Raw genomic sequence first — 20,893 nt, forward strand, 5'->3', positions numbered from 1 at the left:
CCCCCCCCCCCCCCCCCCCCCCCCCGCTCATGGTAACTTGCTGTGGCTTCATCCCATGAACCGGGTCTGCCCATGAGCCTGGCTCATGGAAAGGCTGTTGATGGGGAGCTCCCGATTCACAGAGATGTAGCTCAGTATTGATCCCCATTCTCAACACGAATGCCCACAGCAGGTGGCTCAGACTCTCGCTGACATCTGAATCTCCTCTGCCCAGACCCAGGATCCACATTACTTTTGTTTGTTCAGTCCAAAAAATGCACTGGACACTGCCCTATGCAAGTCCTCACACTGAATTCTGGGGATCCAAAGAGGAGTCAGATGTGTGCAGCTAACGTGCTTAGGGAGTTGCTGGAAGGTGAAGTAGAAAAGATTTCAGAGCAAGGTGAGGTCGGTGTCGGCAGGGGCCCCAGGCTAGCTTGTGCACATGCGGAGTGAGGAGAGAGGAGCAGGAGGAGGATGCCTGGCCGGGGTGGGGGTGGGGAGCACAGGGAATGTGTGTGCAAAGAGGGGGGGCTGGGGGCAGGGTGGAAACTCCACCGGAAACAACAGTGAGGGCTCTAGACAGTTTCTATCTGGGTTCCAGGCTGCCAGAACGCATGTTCCCCACTCCCTCACAGCTGGCATGGACAGGACAAGCTTCTGGCCACGGGGATACAACAGGAACATACTATGGAAGCTTCTAGGAGCCTTTCTCGGGGACCATGGGTGCATGCCCTTGTTCTGCATTTCCTCTGTCCTTTCCTCCATCCATTCAAGCTTCCATCTTGGAACAGGAAGGTGGGGGAGCCACTAAAAATGGTGGAGCGGGCGGCTGGAAGGGACCTGGGTGCCTAGGACTTCCTGCGACGGAGCTATCAGCCCATTCTTCATTTATGTGTGAGAGAAACACACTTCTCACATGAGCATACCACAGTTCTTTCACGACCCACTGCCAGATTGACTGCCAGTTGATACACTGAGTTTCCTAGGATTGACTCTGCAGGAAAAACTTCTTGCGGCGTAGTTTACAAGGCCGAGGGAGCGAACTGTGCAGTTAGGAGGCAGGAGCTCACCACTCCCTGATTTGCTTTCCAAATCTTCCCCAGTGTATGGAAGGCTGGGCCAAACACCGACAGTTTTGTGTGAGGTATGGATGGAAACTTCTGCGCCCCTTCAGTACGCGTGAAGGTGGCGAGGACGACCCACTAAATCTGTTTTAAATAGTCTGCCCAGAAAAGCGTATCATGAACGTTCCTCGTAAAAACTGCCCTGGGATGTGATAATTAAGGGTTATTTAACCTTCTGACTTTCCGCAGTCTGTCTTCTATTTCCTGTCAACTTTAGCAGTATTGGGGCACACGTGGGGCTCTCCTAAGTAGCTATTCCAAATTTCTAAACATCTTCCTTCTCAGTTGGTGGAAACCTCTGAAATTTCAGGCACCCGTGTTATCCTTCTGTTTTGTATTTCCTCATTTCTGCTGGACCCCCTCTCTCAGCCTCAGCTGGCATGGAGCCTGGGGTCTCAGACGGATGAGCGTCCTCATTGTAAGTGGCATTAAAATGGGGGCCCCTCTGAGGGCCAGGCTCCAGGGCTCCCCCATGCAAAGTGCCAGCAAAAGACGTCCTCAGCCACGACTGCTCCCACTTGTCCCTCTCCCTTTAGAAAACTCCGTCACCCCACTGGCCCTCTGCACCCTCGCTCTACGCTCACATTAGTTCTCTGGGAGACTTAACTCCAAACAGGGACATTTTCTGAGGTTGAATAGGTTGGACAGACATGGATACTGAGCAACGGGAAAAATATCTTCTTAGTTCCCACACGAGTGAGGAGGAAAGGCTGTGTCATAACGAATCCTAATTGGACCATTTCGCTCTATTTTTGAGTTTTCATTTTAAGCTTAAAAAATAATTCTGGTTCTAAAGCGCAAACAGCAGAGCATCTAAATTGATACTTATAACGCGTCGACACGGAGGCTTGGGGAGGTTTTCAGGACGTTGCCATGTATCATCACCATGCTCACTATAGCTCGGCTGGGGTAGAAGTGAAGAAACAGATCTGGGTAAGAAAAGGAATTGCTTATTGGTGCCCAGGCTTAGACTGTGACTCAGGCCAGGAACTCCTGCGGAAACCAAAGCCCTTGAGGATTTTTCGCAAAACCAGTGGTTCCCAAACCTAGTGGGGACTCAGATTCAGAAGATGAGGAGAAGCTTCAGAATCTAGCTTTTTGCAAAGCTCTGCAGGAGCCCCTCGAGCCAGGCCAGAACTACGACTCAGACACGTGTCTGGGGCCCCGGGGCAGCGATACCTTGACATAGTAGCGGATGAGGACCCTTCGGAGGTCAAACACCTGGAGCATGGTGGCCGCGTTGTTGTCGATGATGCTGTAGCCCTCCAGGATGTACTGAGTCCGCGTGATCTCCCAGGTGAGCCAGCGCAGGTGAAATGCGGCGTTGCAGGACAGCAGGTGTGGCAGGTGGCCCGGTTTGCAGCAGCAACAGCCTCTGTCCTCCTCATCGCCTTCCATGATGGCCTCGACCTCCCTCTGCTGGCAGTAGGTTCCTGGCAGAGTACAAACACGACGGAAGTTACACAAGGAGTCACTGGGTCACCTCTGGTCAGAATGGACTTTTCCCTTTGCCTCCATTAGAGGGGAAGATGCTGGAGAAAGTCTGGGAATCAGGAGTAGTGTTGGATTCTTTAATTCCCACATGAGTCACAGTGTTCATCATCACCAATTCTTTTCTTCATGCGTATTCATTCTGACTGTCGCCTCCTCCCCATTTTTTGTGTGTGTGTTAGAGCAGACAGACTTTCCTGGTGCTCATGGACACCAATGGTGGAAATGCGGGATGGTTATACCCTTGAGTTCCTTTTTCCAGAAACCTGCAGGTCGCAACTGAGCACACAGGAGGCTAAGGTGGCAGGGGGAGATGTCTGAGGGTACGTAGGTGCATGCTGAAGTGTTTTCAGGAAGGAATGCTCCCTGCTTCTTTCCCTGGAAGAGCTGCCTTGCCAAACAATCAGGGCATACCACGCATGCTACCTTGCCTCGCATGCCACCTCACTTCGCGTGGCTGAGAGCAGGATGCGGGGGGGCCCTGAGTACATTTGCAAAGGAGTTCAGTCCAAAAGCAGGAGATTATGGGTGTCAACCATAAATGAGTTGACAGCCTATCTTCCTCAACATCTTTGTCAATGATTTGAAGGAAAGCGTTTACAGTATGCCAATGACATGTGTTACTGGTACCGCCCGCAATGCAGAGCTGTGACCTAAAATTATCTCCACAGACGGCATGGTGGACTGAAAGTGATATCCTGGAAGTTAATAGGAATAAATGGAATAGGCTGCATCTAGTTTCAAAAAACCAGCCACACGATTTGTGAGTGTCTAGTAGCATATTTAGCAAATACTTCAGTAGTTTCACTGATCATATGTATGAACCAGAAGTAGGAAAAGGGAAAGATGCTACTCGGAATGGGTTGAGGAGCCCTTGCATGTTTTTAGCCGAGTAGAAATGTGGTCTGATTTATGTTGTAGGAGATTGTGCTGGCTGCTATTCAGAGAATGGACAGTAGAGGAAGCAGGGGTGGGAGCCAAGGCATCGGTTACGAGGCTGTTAGTTAACACAGATGAGACAGCGGTGATTGGGACAAAGGCCATTGGGGAGGTATGGAGAAGTGATTAGATTCTGGATCTCTCTGAAGGCAGTCTGATAGGATTTGTGAACCAATTTGGATATGAGACATTGAAAAGATGTATGAAGAATGGTGTGAAGTGTTCTGACCTGAGCAAGGTGAAAAGTGAACTTATCATTCACAGAGGAGGGAAAGATTGCAGGGGGAACAGCCTCTGGTTGGGCAGATGGAACGATCAGGAATTTTCTTTTGCCTATGTGAAGTTTTAGCTGTTCGCTATTAATCAAAATGGAGATGTCAAGCTGACAGTCGGATGAAGAAATCCAGAGTTCAGGAGAAAGGTTTGGGCAGAGATTCATGACATCTGAGAGAATTATCAGGATAGAGGGGCTATTCAAAATCATCTGCGGAGAGACGACAGGTCTGAGAGCTGAGCTCTGAGCATTTCACTCAGAGGCTGGGGACGTGAGGTGCTACCAACAAAAGGACTGAAGAGAAGTGGCCTGTGGGGTCAGAAGAAAACCAGAAAATAGCAAAAGCAAGTTAAAAAGGAAAATAAAGAGTTTCAAGGAAGAGGGAATATCAGCTATGTTAAAAGAAGCTTATAGGTCAAATTACATGAGGAATTAACTGTTAGATTTGACAATACAGATAATCTTTGTTTCCGTGTCATGATGGGTGGGGGAGGGGTTGCCCACTTGGAGCGAATTCACCCAGTGGGAGAGCAAAAAGCAAGGACAGTTAGTGTAGGCAACAATTCTGAGGAGTTTACAAATCCTTAGGACTTATTATATTTTTTACACTTAGGTTAGAATGCTTGATGTTGTCCCACAGATCACTGGGTTTCTGTGTATTTTCTTTAAACTTTTTATTATTTGCATCAGTTTGAATAGTTTCTATTGCCTTGTCTTCAAGTCCACTGATCTTTTCTTCTATCCTCTAATGTATGCTCTAAATGTTTCATTCATTTTTAGAGTTTCTTTTTCCTACTGATAGTCTCCATCAGATCGTTCATTATGATAATTTTTCCTCTGACTTCCTAAACATATTAATAACTGTCTGAAACTTCTTTTCTGTTACCTCCAACATCTTTGGGTGCGTTTCTCTTTATTGTTTTCTTTTCTTGGTTATGGGATCACTTTTTTCAGCTTCTTTTCATATCTAGAAACTTTGATCGTATACTGAATATTGCTGATGTTACAGTGTTGACAGTCTGGACTTTTTGTTGGTCTTCTTTGAGAGAGAGTTATGTTCTGTTAAGTAGTTAATTTGCATATCAGCTTATCAGCTTGATCCTTTGAAACTTGTTTTTAATCTTTGAGAGTGTCTAGAGTAGACCTCTAGGGTGATGGTATCTCTAGTCCTAAAGCTTGGGCTTTCTGGGGTCTTGGCTGAATTCCTGGGAGGTTCAACAAGGTGTCTCCACTGGATCACTGGAATTTCTACATCTTGGGACTGTTCAGCCTCCATATTCTCCAGTTAGCTCACATCTCCCCAGTTACTTTTCTCTGCCAGGATTCGCCTCTAACATTCAGCAGGTTAACAGTCAATCAATCACTGAAGAGGATCCCTGTACACATTTCTGCAGGACCTTCTCTGTGAAATTCACTCCTATCTGCTATTCCGACCCACAGACTCAGCTATATTAGCGGTCCAGAACTCTGATTTTGCCTCCGTAGCTCAGTGAGGCAACTATATTCTGTTTGGATGCCACCTCCCCCTACTACAGATAGGAAAGGGCCTCCAGGAAGAGAGCAAAGGTAATTATTATGGAGCTTGCTTTGTGTGTCTCCTTTCTCTCAATGGACACAGCCTCACACTGTCTGTTCAATATCTGAAAGCAGTTGATGAATATATTTTTCCCAGTTTTAGAATTGCTTATGGCAGGAAGGATAGTCCAGTACCGGTTACTCAATCATGGCCAAAAGGGTAACTCTCTGAATCCTTCGACATGTCTTTTGAGACTTAATACAAACACAAAAACTGTCCCTACATCCATTTCCATACCATTCACTTTTTCCAAGATCCCACATCATTATTCCCAGTGCCTGGTACTTAGTGGATGCTAACAAAGTGGTTGGTGGGATGCCTGAATGAATGACTGAATGAAAAAATGAAAGAAAGATGTTAATCCAGGTAACTGCATGCATGGCAACGGATGCCCTATTGAGAAAACGCACAGCGGATTACATTATGCATGTGGCAGATAAAATCACTGTTGGTACTAAGCTTCTCTAAGAGTACAAATGAGATGGTCATAATGGGTCAGAGATGGAAAACTACAACCTTCAATAATAATGTACACACAGAACTGTTAGGATAACAGGCAATGAAATAGGAGTTGACCAGGAAGGGGGAACACAAGCAGGTTGTGTAACATCAAGTGTAACAGATCTTGTCTTTCCTGAAAACTTCACTGCTTTGGGTCTTAGCTGAAAGCACTCTTTTTTGAGGCATTTCAAGGGTCTCTTAGCTCATTCTGCAAGATAAAACTGGTAGAGATGTACAGAAAGACATACATGAACGATAAGCAGTGAGTAATTCAGACTGCACACTCTGGGGCTTCCAGAGTGAGCAATGACCATGGTGTCCTAACCGATCCTCCCACTGAGACCCTAGGACTGCAGGCACTAGACTCTGGGGGTGGGAGTGTCTCATCCCACCAAATGGCACACTAACCACACAGGTGTTCTGCCAGTAAGGAATAGAATTCAGCAAGAAACTCTCTTTCAATGAAGAAGTGAGGCAATTCTTAGACTAGACAAGGAAGAAGCAGAGAGGAGGACTTTCACCTCAAATAGCTTAGCAAAACTGGTTGAATGACATGTCTCAAAAATCTGCATTTCTTTACAATTTCTCTCTCCATATTTCTCCAAGCAGGCCTGGCATTTATCATGTGGGGCTGAATGTCAGGGTTGGTTGGTTTCCCTCTTACATCAAACAAACTGGAAGGTGTGTGTGTGTGTGTATGTGTGTGTGTGTGCGTGCACACACAATCCAATGCAGAGTTTAGATTCCCACCACGTGAATGAGACAAGTAAAACCGCACACCATGAAGAATGACATGGACGAAAGGACAGGTGAGGACACAGTGCCCCGTGAAGGACCGCCATTCGACAGAGACATCATAACTGCTGTGGGCTTTTAATAAACACTCAGTGAAGGTAGGTCTCAGCACCTTCACTTAGGAGCAAAAGATGCAGAGTCAGGATCACAGGGTAAAAGAAGATGAAAATAACGCAGTCACTGCTGTTCAGGCACTAATTTGTTGCTCACGTGCAAGTCAAGACCATAGTCTTCTCGGAGAGGCTCACGGGGTTTCGAGCATTCCCTCCAAAGGGAACACTGGAGGCCCGCTGTCCCCACACCGTGACCTCTCACACCGTCGGTGTCAATGGATGACGAGCTGGCTGGCTGTTTCTGTCTGGTGTTTCCATTGAAACTGACTCTTGGCACCTTTTGTGTCGCCGTGTTCTCACGGTCTAAGTCAGCGGGCCCTACGAAGGCATTCGGGAAATAATTTTTGAATTATTTTGAGAGTCTCTTAGGGTCTTAGTTCTGACAGATGAGAATGCCTAATTAAAGCAGTAGGAATTAATGTTTTGAACCGAAGATGTATCTAGTAGATCCCAGATGTGTGCCACACAGGATGCGTATCCATTTCCTGAGTGTGGCTACCATGAGGGGCGGCCATTCCTGGCATATCTGGCAGCTCTCCTGACCACCGACCCTTTCTTCCTCTCATCGCCGGTTCCCCAAACAGCGAGCACTGCTCCGCTTCAAGTGCTGCTTGCTGTATCTACCAGCGACAGGCCAGGCCTGGCTTATTCATTCACACTTATTTCCCAAGAGGAATGAAGTCAACTTAAAAAGGCATACACAGTACAATGGCAAATGATAAAATCTAAGTAAAAATGGGGATAAGAAAAAATATGATGAAGCCAGAATAATGTCAAGAGACCCACACTGCCTTCTGGGATGCCCTATCTAGTTACTAAAGGTGGGTCACAGATTGCGTGGGGGCTTTCTAGAAGCCAACGTGCAAAAAGAACTTGTGTCCTTAAGACAACAACAAAATAATTCCTTGCAAGGGTCATAGCTATTTCTAGCAAAGACGCCAGAAAGATAATATTCCCAGGACCCTAATAAAAGGAATATTGTGCAATACGGTGAACACCATCCTTAACAGCATTGCCCAGAGAGTACAGACAGAAGCTTCCGCAAGCTGGTCTAATATGAACAAAGTGCAATAAAGAACAAGGCTCTCTGTAGGTGGCCAAGACGATTCAGTTTTAGGGATGTGGTTCTCGAGTGTCTGCCAAGGGCCGGTTGTAGAAACCGTTGAGGACAGGAGAACTTCAGCCCTTGGAGGAAATCCTTGCTACAGATTGTTCTGTGTCCCCCCATTCTGCGAATTACGGTGTACTGAGCGGCAGTGAATTTTAACGTGCTCGTCCCTGACAAGCCCAGGAACGTAGATCCTCTGTGTGGCTGTTAGCGCAGGCATCCTGCTTTCATGGTCAGCCAGGCCGGAGGCAGAGCTGACACTCTCTTGGGGAAGCCGGGAAGCCAAAGAGAGCGGTTGCCTGAACAGAAGGTCCGGTAACCGAAACTCAACCCAAGGTGTCCCCCGTTCCATTCCAAACAGCCCCGTGGGGGAGGAGGCATCCAGGCTGGGAAGCCTGGGCCCGAGGAGACAGGACTCAGGGGGTGACTGGAGTGGACACTTGACTCCCACGGAGGCACTTGAACTTGATTTTGTAGGTAACAGACAGGGAGTCAGGATGTTTGAGTCTTAAGGAAACACGAGGGTTGCAGTTAAGAATTAGTCCCCTGCAGCTTTGGAGCGCAAAGAAGAGGCCGGTGAGGGGAAGTCAGCCACCCACGGTCCCACGGCACGTGAAAAGTGGTGGGGACGGGAACTAGGGCTGTTTACCAAGAGATCGGGAGATCGGGGGACTTCAAAGGGACACATTAAATATGGTCCCCTGCAGCAGGAAGGCTTCACTGAAGGACAATGTCAGCTCGCTTTACAACCTTCCAGCGAGAACACACACGATAAAGCCGAATTGCATGACATATTGTAAAGATCGGGCCTCTCGACCCTCCAATTTTCCTCCTTTTCTGACATGTGTACTTTGAGAAACACTGCTCAGGTGCCCCAAAGAATCTAACTGGATTCCAAGGAAAACCCCACATATCATCATTACTACGTGTAGAGTTCTCCAGGAACAACGTTTTCAAATGACTTCACTGGACATTTATCTGAGCTGAGTTTCCATATGGTCATGCCTTCCTGGGCCCAGCGGGCCAGACACTGGGCTGGAGTTTCTCAGGTGCTAAGCAACAAGGTCACCAGGAGGGGACGGATAGGAGAGAATCAGTCCCTGGCCATGGAGTGGATTGTAATTAGGCAAAGATCTGATCTGTCCAGTGCTTTCCAAGCTCAGGTGGGACTTAGAGACACACACTTCAGGCTATGTGTGGATTTTATAAATCGTATTCCCTTTTGAGGTCACAGTTAAGGTCGTTCCTGAATTGCCTAGGGCCACAAAAGGAGGAGGCCACCAGATATGGCCAAAGCTAAGCTCAGAGCAGTTCACGTTCACGAACGTTTGAACCTCACATACGCGTGTTACGTGTTGGAGACACGGCAGAGGTGTGAGATAGAGCCTGGCCCCAGCCAGCTCTCGTTGGAGAAGTGTCCCCCCAGTGAGCTTCTCGAATGGTGCCGGACAGAGAATGATAGACATGCTAACGGGAGGAATGAAACTAGCATTGCCTCTTGCCAGCTGGTTCCATCAAGGGCCGTTCTTGGCCAGATGAAATAATAGCAGAGAAGACTTCTTAAGGTTTCTGAATCATGCTCATTTTCAGGAAAGTCACAGTGTGATTCGCTCCCCACCCCGCAAACCTCTTCTATAGTTTTAAAGTCACCGAGATGCCTTTCTCCGCCCCTCCTCACCCTGCACTACTCTCTGGGACAGAATCCTGGAACAGGAGCTGAAAGGTCGAGGCTGGTCATCTATCCCCAGCTACTTGCCCCGGGAGAAGGCTTCTTTATCTGCTAGACCTCACCAGATTTAATTTCTGGGAAGAAAAAATTATTCTAACAAGTATATGTTTATATGTAAAGCTGTCCTATTACACATCCCATTTCCTGCTGGCTAAACATCCATTTGACCATCACCCCCTTGAAATTAATCCAAACTTAAAGATGGAGAAAATGATTGCCAAGAATATGTGACACGACCGAGGTCACGGAGCAGAAGGAAGTCAAGGAGTAGGATTGGTCTATTGAGACACTGAATGAGTTTAGTTCTTTATTATTTTACTGGATAATTTCTCCCTCAGTCCCAAGTTCCAGGCCTTCGGCAGCATTGGACTCATGCACCTTTCAAGTATCACGGGGAGAATCTAGGAGAAGTGCATTGGCCCAGTGCGCAGGAGGGGGAAAAATATGTTAGAATAATTTATACACGTGTGATTTTGTGGGCACAGCAGAAGTTTTTACTGTAACCTTTTCTATTCTGAGGAGACTCAATTTGTTTTAAGACATACCCCTATGAATAAAAATCCTCTAATGTCCTGTTTGGCAGGCTGGATTTTAAATGTGGCAAAATACCTTTCTGTGAAACAGCATTGTTTTTTCTCGGAGGATTTTTATTTCAAAACCTCATGTATTTATGTCATATCAATCAACTTGAAAAACGGTATCTCAGATAGCATCTCATTTCTCCCACACATTAACCTGCTGATGCAGGTGTCATTTCTCCTATTATAAATGAGGACACTGAGTCTCAAGCAACTTCTCTGGTAGAAGGGTCTGGTCTTTTGAATTTAAAATCAGTATTTTCCCCTTATCATACACTGTCTAGTAAGACTTCACAAATTATAAGCAAAAGTTCTCTGAATTTACTTTTCTCTACCAGCCCCTAGGAGAATATCAAAAGAACCAAGTCACTTCGTGTACACGGCAACTTATATTGGGCAGGTTTGAAGCTTAGGTGTAAGAAACACTGAATATATAGCAATTATCTCTGCGAATGCTATGGTTTTCTCCCCCTCCTGCCCCACTCACAGATGAGAAAAACCAACACACTCAACTTTACCCAGAAGACTCAAATACTTTCTCACTCATATTTAACTCGAAGTTGTCTTATTTTACTTTTCTCCAACAGACTTATTTTTGAATGTTGTTAAAATATGCAAACTCTGTGAACGTTCAACAGGAAAGCCCCTCTCCTTCCCAGACTGGCTATCTAGACAAGTGTGGCTTTGTCTCTCTCACGAACGTGTCACAGAGTTTGAAACGAAGAATATGTGTTTAGGAATTCTGAATGGAGAACCTATAATTTTATGGGTAAAGTTTGGACCCGAGGGATTTAACCGATTACTCGAGCCAGGTAGACGTAGGAACTCAGGACTCGCTAATGACTTGAATGTTGCCATAAAGAAGAAAGAATTCTAGATAGTTTCAAGATTAGTGGGACAGCTATGGCTCTCTGTGGATTTGCCAGTTAGGAGAAAGGTTTGGGTTGGATTCACTTTAGATAAGATTAGTGACACAGATATTTTAAAAATGTCCCCACAGGCGGGTGATTATGGGGTGTTAGCCAAACTATGAGACAGCTGAGAACATTTCACACAAACAGGCATATCAATCCCATTTTTGATGTTTTCCAGATCCGCTGGTAATGTGTGGCTACGTCCTGATAACGTGCCTTAGCTTCCCACGTTCATTCTGCAAGAGCCTTCCAGGTTTCACAGTTGCTAAGGCAGTTGGTCATTCAAGCAACTGAGTGGTGATGCCATCTTAATATTTAAGAGCACTTTCAGGTAAAGCTTTTAAGTTTCAACAACCAGAGAGACTTTTAAAAAATGGTTGCTTATTCTTTTCTTTCCCCTTCCTCCCTCTGTTCCTCCCTCCCTTCCTTCCTTCCTTCCTTCCTTCCTTCCTTCCTTCCTTCCCCCCTCCCTACCTCCCTCCCTCCTCTCCCACTCCCTTCAGTCCCTCCAAGGCAGTGTGGCATACTGCAAAGGTCATGGACTTCGGAGACATCCACATCCATGTGTTTACCCCTCCTCCACCACTGGGGACTGTGAAGCCTGGAGCAACTTACTGAACCTCATTCCCCCAATATTTTTATGTCTCCAATAGGGATAATAACACTCGCTCACTTTATAGAGTTATTATGAGGAATATTCTAGAATATTATGAAGACTATAATTAAACTGCTTAGTATGGTACTTGGCAAAGAATTGATGCTCAGGAAACCTTAGACGGCTTCTACTTTCTCCCTCAACCGGTATGTACTGGGCATCCTGCGTGAGCCAGTCAACACCCTTGGGGGAGGGACATGAATGAAGCAAGGAGTGTCAGCCTTTGAGAGCCTCACAGTCTAACAGCACTGGGTTGAATCAATATTTCACAGCCTGCATGAGTAAAGAACTGCATCTATAAACTTCGCAAGAATACTGAAAATAGGCTTTGGTTTTTAAATTGTGACCTATGTTTTTATTATCAAGAAACATTTATTGACCACCCACCACATGTGGCCACGTGGCCAACAGCATGGTCACATCCTGATCCCCAAGATTCATGATCTAGATGTACGAGGTCCTTAAAAAACCCCATAATTTTCATCACGACTTTGTTCTAAATAGGAGGACAAAGTAATCTATATTGGTTTGGATTTCTTGTTTGAGCTACTGTATAAGCAAACAGTGGAAATATTTGACCCCATGGGAACGCATAAACAAAAGAAAACATATATAAATGCAGTACCATTCACTGTAAAGAAATATTGAGAAAAGAATAAATTGTCAGAAAACTGTAGTTAGATAGCTAATAGAAAAGGTTAATGTCCACATAACATCATTCATTTCTGATAGGGGTTTCCCAAAACCCCACTTTATCAAATGACACTAATATTTCCTAAGACCTCCCATAAGAAGATTTCTGGAAAACTGATCTTGCTGTGATAAAAATGTTGTGGTCCTGTATTAATGAGGCTAATGAAAGCTGCATGCATAACTAACTTCCATCTCAGTAGTCCCCAAACTTCCCATGCATGTGACCCAGACTTAGAGGATAGGATCTGCTTCATCACCCTTGAGAGCACGTTGCTTTACAGCCATTCATTTTATGGGCCACAGGGAGCCTAGTTTCCATAGCGCTGTATAAATCACGTTTTCTGACCTGGTCCTAACTTCCACCTGACCTCCACCCAGGCCACAAACTTTTGAGATCCTTTTGCTGTGCCCTCGGGAACTCATGATCTGATAGTCCTCAACTTCTCTGCATGTTCTCCTCTTCTCCTTGGCGCCCTATTGGAAAGCTGGCTCTCCCTGTCCCTTCTGTCTCTGGAGTGGGGCTCATCATTTTCCTGCACCCCTCTCACCCCTGGGTCTGAGGGGCATGGAAGATGCCCTCTTGCTTCTCAGGGATGCTGTCAGGGCATTCTGTCTACCCTGCACCATTCTCCCTCATTGCCTCTTTCCAGGGCCCTCTAGGTCACTCCAAGTCCATGGAGATTCTGGCTTGCGGTCACTGTCACTCCCCAGCATACCCCTGGCCATTCCTCTGGAGATTTCAGGATCCACAGAGGTGCTCCTTCCGGCATCCTGGCCCCCGACCCACTCCTCTAATGATTCCATCTTTCACTCAACCTTAGCCACTCATTTCCACAGCCATGACCCTAGCTTGTAATTACCAAAGCCTGTCTCCCCTGTGAGTGTTACTTTCAAACCTCCAGCAACCACCTCCTGTCTGTCCAGCTCATTTTTGCTAACATTGCAACTTCAACAACCCTGACACCTTTCCTGGATCCTGTTTCCCACCTCTCTCATACCCTCACTCCCCCTCTCTCTCAGCTGGCATTCCGTGGCCGGCCATTGCCATCATCATCACACCCCTGTACATGCTGTCAGTTCCCTTGTCCTTGGTTTACGTTATGGCACTCAGTCGACTCAGTCTCAATCCCGATTAGGGCCAGCTCTGCTGTTCTCTACCTGCACCCAGGAAGCTGTGTGTGGCTTAGGGAAAAACATGAGCAACCTTAACACATCTTCCTTTAAAATCATCATCCTTAACCTCGCGTGGGCTCTTCATACTGGCCAACTGTACTCTCCCCACCCCATCCATTCTTCCATCCTTACACCCATCTGTCCACTGCATCTGGGCCATATATGTTCCCCTCTTCTCCTGTTATTTTCAATGAGCTACCACGGATTCCATTCTCCCAGCCCTTGGAATTCTATCACTTGCCATCATAGCAAGCCCTCCTCTTCCCTTTGCCTGAAATCCCTTCACTCTGCTTCACTGCCCAATCCTATCACCAGCGGTGCACTAATGCTCAGGGGAGCTGACCTTCCCTGTGTGGCTCTGTATTCGCAGGAAGTCCACAGCCATGGTCTCAAGACTGGGATCTCCTCCAACAGCTCTGACCTCCTGGGAGAGAATTCTACTTGGACTCCAGCAGAGAAGAAAGGTTCAACTTTCCCCCAAGTGCATCATACGGTGGTGTATCTGATGGACTGTCAGAGCTGGAAAGACACTAGGAACTCAGAAATCACACTAAGGTTCCAATGATGGAGTCCAGAGTCTGAGAGGCCAAGTCACCTGTGATGCTCGTATTAAGTATCTTGATATATTAAATAGCTTTTGGTTGCTTTTCTTTCTTCTTCCTTCCTTTCTTTCTCTCTCTCTTTCTTTCTTTCTTTCTTTCTTTCTTTCTTTCTTTCTTTCTTTCTTTCGGCGGGGAGGGGGACCTAGAAAAATAATGTGGAACTTTTGAAAAGATGTGCCAGTGACCGAAGGCATTCTACCCAGTTACTTGGTGTTTTGTAAACTAAATAAGCATTACAGTACAAATCCAAACAAATATCCAAAAGGAGAAAGGAAAGAAGAAGGTAACACGGTCGGGTAGAAAGAGACATTCTGGTTAAGAGCTAGAGAGTCACATACGTTTGCCTACTTCCATTACTAACTAGCTGTGAGCCTGCAGAATGTATTTGCCTCCTGGCCCCTTGCTTTCCCATATGCTAAGTGGGAGGAAGCAATGGGACTGCGGCTGTTCTGAGGGTAGGTGTCATCTTCACAGGCCAGTGCTCTCTCCTTTGCTCGGAGTTCACATTCATGTCGTAAGAGACTCCCTCCAGTTCCTCTTACTTTTGACCCCTACTCTTGCTTCTTCCCCTCTTCAGACAGTATTTTCAAGTAGCCTGGCTTCTCTTGTTTACAGCACTGTGACTCCTCATTCATTTGTTTCCCCTTCTAACAGAAATGCACAAACCCATCATCCTGGGTCACCTGGATGACTAAAGGAAAACAGAAATGGATTGAACAGATAATCAACTCCCGCTTTTCCATTTTTCTGTATCCACCTACTTGAATGATGGTTAATTGGGACTTCAAATCCAATAGATTCCATTTCTTTTGAAAAACCTTGAGCTTGGTGCTCTTCGCACTGTTGGCCTTCTCAAGTGCATTATCTGTTACCCTGACTTAGATTTAAAGCCACTGATTAATCTGTCAAGTCTTGAACGGTTTCCTGAAAGGCTCCTTGGTTAGGTAGATGCAAGTAATACTCACAAACCCAAGGGCAGCAAGGGCACCACAATCCCGTTCCTTTACATTAACAAGTAAAGAATTTATTTCTATTCTAGGATACATGAGCCAAAAGGAATAGGACAGAAAAAAGTGGCTTCCTTATTTGTATTCTTGGTTTGAATTGGTTTCAATCGTTTCCTACAGTACCAGCCAACAGAAAAAGGATGGGCCATGGACCTTAATTATTTTGGGGGGCTACCCAGGATCTAAACCTCCATTGTATGTTTGGAAAATTACCCAGTATGCCAGACTGGCTAACTGTTCACCAACTTTTTACTTTTGCTTTTACTTTTTCTCCTGGGTACTCAGCTAGACAACATCTCCTGGCTTCTCTTACAGCTATGTCACTTCTAAACAGGAGAATATAAGAGCAGATGATATATTCCTGGTTTAGGCCTGTCCCGAAACAGTCTTTCCAGCAATCCTCCACTCTCTGCCAGCTTGATGTTGAAGCTCAGAGTGACCTCAAAAGCAATGTGCTAGGGACTAGGCAGAGCTTCTATTAGCCAGGACCCTTGATGGTGTGGAAGGGAACCATCCTGTACCCCCCCCCCCACCTCCTCTCACTGACCGGATTCTATGTGAGTGCAAAAATAAGCCTCAGTTGTGTCAGCCATGGAGATCTGGGACTTGACTATGAGAGCAGCTAGCATGACTTCAACCAACGTACTCACAGGATGAGTGTTGGCAAGAGGCAGTGGTCATCTCCCGCTCTGGCAACTGAGAACTTAGACACCCTCTTTCCCAGCCTCCCTTGCGTCTAGAACATATGCGTGTGGTTTCCGCTTCATCCGTGAGCTGCACCCCAGACTTGGTCTAATCGCTGGTGACACAAAGACGCAGGCACAGGGGGCTCTCCATCCAGATTCGGGGGGTAGCAGTGGCAGCAGCATCCACGATCCAGGATCATGGTGTCAATAAAGTGAAGGCAGCGCCCAGGTCCCCCCATCCCCCGCCAAGACGTGACCGCTTCGTGGGATCAGGGCTATGGTGTGATTTTAGACATGGCTCTTGATTTACAGCCACCAAGCCCGCTTTTCCAGCCTTCTCAGAAAGTCTGTGCCCCGTGCGATATCTTCCAATAAACCCTTCTCCTGGTTAAGTTCCCTAGAGTTGATTTCTGTTGCTTGCAGTTAAAACCTATTGATACAGCTGCCTCCCTTGCAGTGAGAAAGGGACAGGTGGACTTCTCGCTCCCTGGTCACGGGAGGTTGTCTTCCTCTTCCTCCGGGGTGTTATGCATTTCCTAGACTCAGTCAGTGCCATGAGCAGCTCACATTTCCACTGACAGCTCAGTGTGCTTAAGAGGGGAGCACTGGATTTTGACTGCCCCAGGTCATATTGAAGGAGGTCAAATTTGACTGAAATAAAGCCGGCTATTTGGGAAAATAGGGAATTGGAGAAAAAAGTGAAACACTGAAGGGATATCTTAGAAAAATACTCAAGGAGGAGGAAGAAAACAAGATCTTCCCTGGGAATACTGTAATAGATGTTGAAAAAAGATATAAAAAGGAAGAGTCATTTCAGGTCAACTGGATCCCTTCTGCAACTACAGCATAACGTAGATTTTTGTCCTGCTCTCTTAACAGCACCGTGTTCCCATCTACAGCAGAACTAGGTCAAAGAAAATGTATTGTACAGGAGTGAGCGCTACCGGGGCAGGTTAACTGGTGTTTTGTTCCCCAGACATCAGTAGGCTTAGGCCATTTTATAGGCAGGTTACAGTCCTCCTGTGCTTGGCAGGAGGAAGAAAAACCACCCAGGGAGGCCCCCCTGGGCGGTCTCACTGAACACAACTGCCTCTGTCTTGTGCCCAAGCACACGCGCATGGCGGTTCTGAGCCTCCTTCCAATCTCTCCTGAGGCGGCTTCGGGAGTGCAGTGTGTTGTTCTAAGACTGGCCCCCAGTGACTTGTGCTGTGTGACAGGGCCACTTACTACCGCATGAATTGGAGCTGTCCTTTGGCCAATAGGAGATGGTGGGAGTGACAGGGTGCCTGTCCCAGAGCCTGGGCCGCAGGGGGCCTTGCAGTGGCCATGTTCCCCTCTTTGGAACACGGAGACCACCCAGACCACACCTAGTCCAGCCCCCTGGACACTGAGCAGCACCAGGAGGACAGCCAAGGGACCAGAGTTGGTAGCTAGCTCTGGCTGTGGCACCTCGGACCTTCCAGCCTGGTTCGTCTTCCAGCTGAACGCAGCCGCCTGAGAAACCCAGGGTGAGGGCCACAGACAAACCACCCACCACCCACGCATCCGTGAAAAAGAATACATCCTTGTTGTCTTGAACCATTACGTTTTGTGACGGTTGCTTATGCCCCCCAAAATGGTATGAGGCGAAGCCTGAACACTCAGGGTGGTGGATAAGGAGAAGGCCCGTGTGTGGTATGCGGGGCGCGCAGGCACAGTACCGCACACGTCTACTGTCCAGGCCACTTGGAAGCCTTGAACTCGAGTATCATTTTGCCAAAGAAGCTATAAGCCGCGTGGCACTTGTGATAGAAGTTCTAACTCAGAGGGCGCCTGGGTGGCGCGGTCGTTAAGCATCTGCCTTTGGCTCAGGGCGTGATCCCGGCGTTATGGGATCGAGACCCACATCGGGCTCCTCCGCTATGAGCCTGCTTCTTCCTCTCCCACTCCCCCTGCTTGTGTTCCCTCTCTCGCTGGCTGTCTCTATCTCTGTCAAATAAATAAATAAAATCTTAGGAAAAAAAAAAAAAAAGAAGTTCTAACTCAGGTTCGACCGGACTCACTTTAAAAGTTCTTCCTTTGAATTCCAGGAAAACCTGGAATTCTGTTGCATTATTGCACCACCTCCTGCAGCATTTTCTGGCATTGGCACAAAATTTCAGGGAAACATGGCTTCTCTGTTTATTCTGCAGAACTGGATCGCTACTCCCTTGACCCAATAACTTTTTCCAAAATAAGTTCCCTGAATTAGATTCCTGGAATTTGTAAGGCCGCACAGAGTACATGCTTAAACCACAGAACCTACCATTCTAAAAAAAAGATATTAGAACCAAAAGGCTGGGTTAAAGAGTTAGGTGATTGTGTTAAAGATAGAAAGTAATGGCAATTTGTTCTTGACTAAAAGGTGTGTTTTGTCACTGTGAGGCTCGGATGGCGATGACCTGGCTCCTACTCATCTCTCCAGCACTGCCTGGGACCCCTTTCTCCCAAAACACCTGGAAACCCCATCTGGCTACTTTGTGCCTCTTTATCATCATGTGCCCCCCATCCTCCCCCCCCCCGCCTCCAACTGCAGCCTTTCCTCTGCCGAGCTGACCCACAGCCCAGTCTGATCGCAGTGCCTCTTCTCTGGTCCCCAGGGCACCCCATGCATGGCACTGCTGTGATGCTCATCGCTCAGTATGTCTCTTGTCAGCCAGGCTCCAAGCTCCTTAAGGTGGGCCCTGCACTTCTGTATTCACAGCACCCAGCCCAGTGCTCGATAAATGTCGTCGGAATGAGTATAAGGCTCTTATGTCCAATTAGCTACTAGACAGATCCACTTAGATGAATCAAGGGCGTTTAAAAAGTAAATATCCAACATGGAGTCCTTGATTCCCCTCCCAAACCCCAAACTGCTGTTCTTCATCCAGGCTTCCCAGTCTCAGTAAAGGCACCTCTGTCTACCCAGGTGCTCAACCTGGAAAATGGGGAGCAAGCCGAGCCTCCTCTCTCCCGCACCTCCCAACGCTGAGCCCAGCCCTTTCCACCTCCAAATCTCCCTGCACGTCTCTGTCTCCCCCTCCTCTCCTGTTTGGGTGACACTTCTAAAGGGCTCCCCATTATGCACAGAATAAATGCAGCCCCTCACCCTGGCTGGGAGGCCCCACGTGCCTGGACTCCCACCCCCTCCCGTGCCACGCTGCTCGTGAGCTCTGGTCACGTCAGGGCTCCCCGCTCATCCGCGTACTGTGCAGAAGCTCCTAGCCGCAACATCCTCCTTCCTGTCGCCTTCCCTGGGCGCCCCGTCTAACGTAGCAGCGCCTCAGCCCCGCCCCCTGCGGTGACGTCACAGACTCCTGATTGCCCTCCTTCAGGGCGCTTTCCACCATTGTGAGTAGTTTGCTCGTTTGTTTACTTGTTCCTTTTCCACATCCCCCACTGAAGGCCAACACCAAGAGGGTAAGAGTCTTTGAGGTCACGTGCCCGCGGCACCTCCAGCATTAGAACTCGGCCGGACACAGAGGAGGGGTTAGAAAAACACGTACTGAATGAGGGAATGACCAAAGAACACAGGAGAAGGCCCCGAGAGCACGTATACTGTGCTACTCCCTGCGCGCTCCACCACTCGGATGAATGGGAAAACCGGGGTCACGCCATCAAGATTCAGGTCAACTCAGCAACCGCAAAGCAATAAGCACCTGCATCGTGCACACATCACACGATCTTGGTTCAGTCACACAACTTTATGAGGCCCCCATTCTTCTTCCTCTTCTCATCGCACAGTTGAAGAAAAAGCTCAGACGCGGAATGATGGCCTACTGTAGACCACGACACCTGAAACCCCGGGAGCAGGTTCTGCCTCAGGGCTGGCTGACCCCCACATGGAGCCCACGCATGTGACACAACCTCCTGTCACTTCTGAGATTTTCCCAGAAGGATTGAAACCAAAGTTCTGATTTGCCCCGCCAAAGGTTTACACCCATACGTTTCACCTTGCTACTCCTTCAGATGACTGGGGTGTGTCTCTGTCGGAATACACAAATAAAACCCTCATCCCGCATCTATCTATAGGACAGGCATGAAATTCTTCCTCTTTTATGGCAACTTCTTATGAAAGCTTTACAAGATAGTTAATTGAGGCAACCAGCTTCCAACAACTTCCACAATGAAGAGATTCTTACCTCGAAATTCCAGTCCTCGAAGCTGAAAGGTGACCAGACCATTTCCAATTTCAATCAGGTGAACAAAAGCATTGAGGTAGTCAGAGGCCAAAATAAAGCAATCGCCGGAGCTGTAGTTACCCCACCGACCAAGAATTAAGTCTCCACACAGGGACTCCTGCAGCGCCCTTGTCAGGTGCTCATAGAAGATGGAATTAAGATTGTTGTCATCATTCCCTAAAGGCAGAACAAGAAATACGATCAGTGGGTACTTACTCCTATACACGCAGACCTAAGAAACAGTGACTTGTCATTTGATCAAGGATAAATCAGGTTTTTTAGATACTTTGCCCATTTTTGTTGACTTTGTGAGACCCTCCTATTTTTTCCCCTTTATTTTCCTTCTGGGCAGTCTCATCTATACAAATGGATTAAATTATTGTCTTAATGCAGATGACTTACAGATTCAAACCACCAGCTGAGGTCTCTTGTCTAAGCTCTAGACCTGTGCACCTCCTTGTGTACTTAACATCTGCTCTTGTGTGTCTCAAATGCTCCTCACCTCCAACATGCCCAGGTTGGGCCCGCATTCTGTTGCCCGTCTCAGCAAATGGTACTACCACCCAAACAGCCATCACCCAGGGATCTCTGTTCCCACTCCTTCACAAGCCAGCTTCTCAGTTTTACTTTCTTCAATATTTTTTGCATCTTTCTACCCTCCCCCTTTTGCATTACCCCTACCTTATCCCAAGCTGCATGATTTCTCAGGTGGCCAGCCACACTAGTCCTATGACTCCCCGGTGTCGCTTCACTGGGAACTGCTGCCCCATCT

At 47.3% G+C, this 20,893-nt stretch overlaps 1 protein-coding gene across 1 annotated transcript in view; it reads right to left on the bottom strand.

The window, feature by feature from the left end:
- PCNX2 (pecanex 2) overlaps positions 1-20,893 on the bottom strand; it is a 291,473-nt gene that overhangs the window by 33,563 nt on the left and 237,017 nt on the right. The window contains exons 25-26 of the mRNA XM_040624241.1: positions 20,083-20,298; positions 2,286-2,539 (exon numbers count right to left, since the gene is read on the bottom strand). Of these exons, the coding sequence (XP_040480175.1) occupies positions 2,286-2,539; positions 20,083-20,298 (470 nt within the window). The remainder of the gene's footprint in view (positions 1-2,285; positions 2,540-20,082; positions 20,299-20,893) is intronic.

This window comes from Ursus maritimus, unplaced genomic scaffold, assembly GCF_017311325.1.
Source record: "Ursus maritimus isolate PB19 unplaced genomic scaffold, ASM1731132v1 scaffold_7, whole genome shotgun sequence".
In the NCBI taxonomy this organism is placed as follows: Eukaryota; Metazoa; Chordata; class Mammalia; order Carnivora; family Ursidae; genus Ursus; species Ursus maritimus.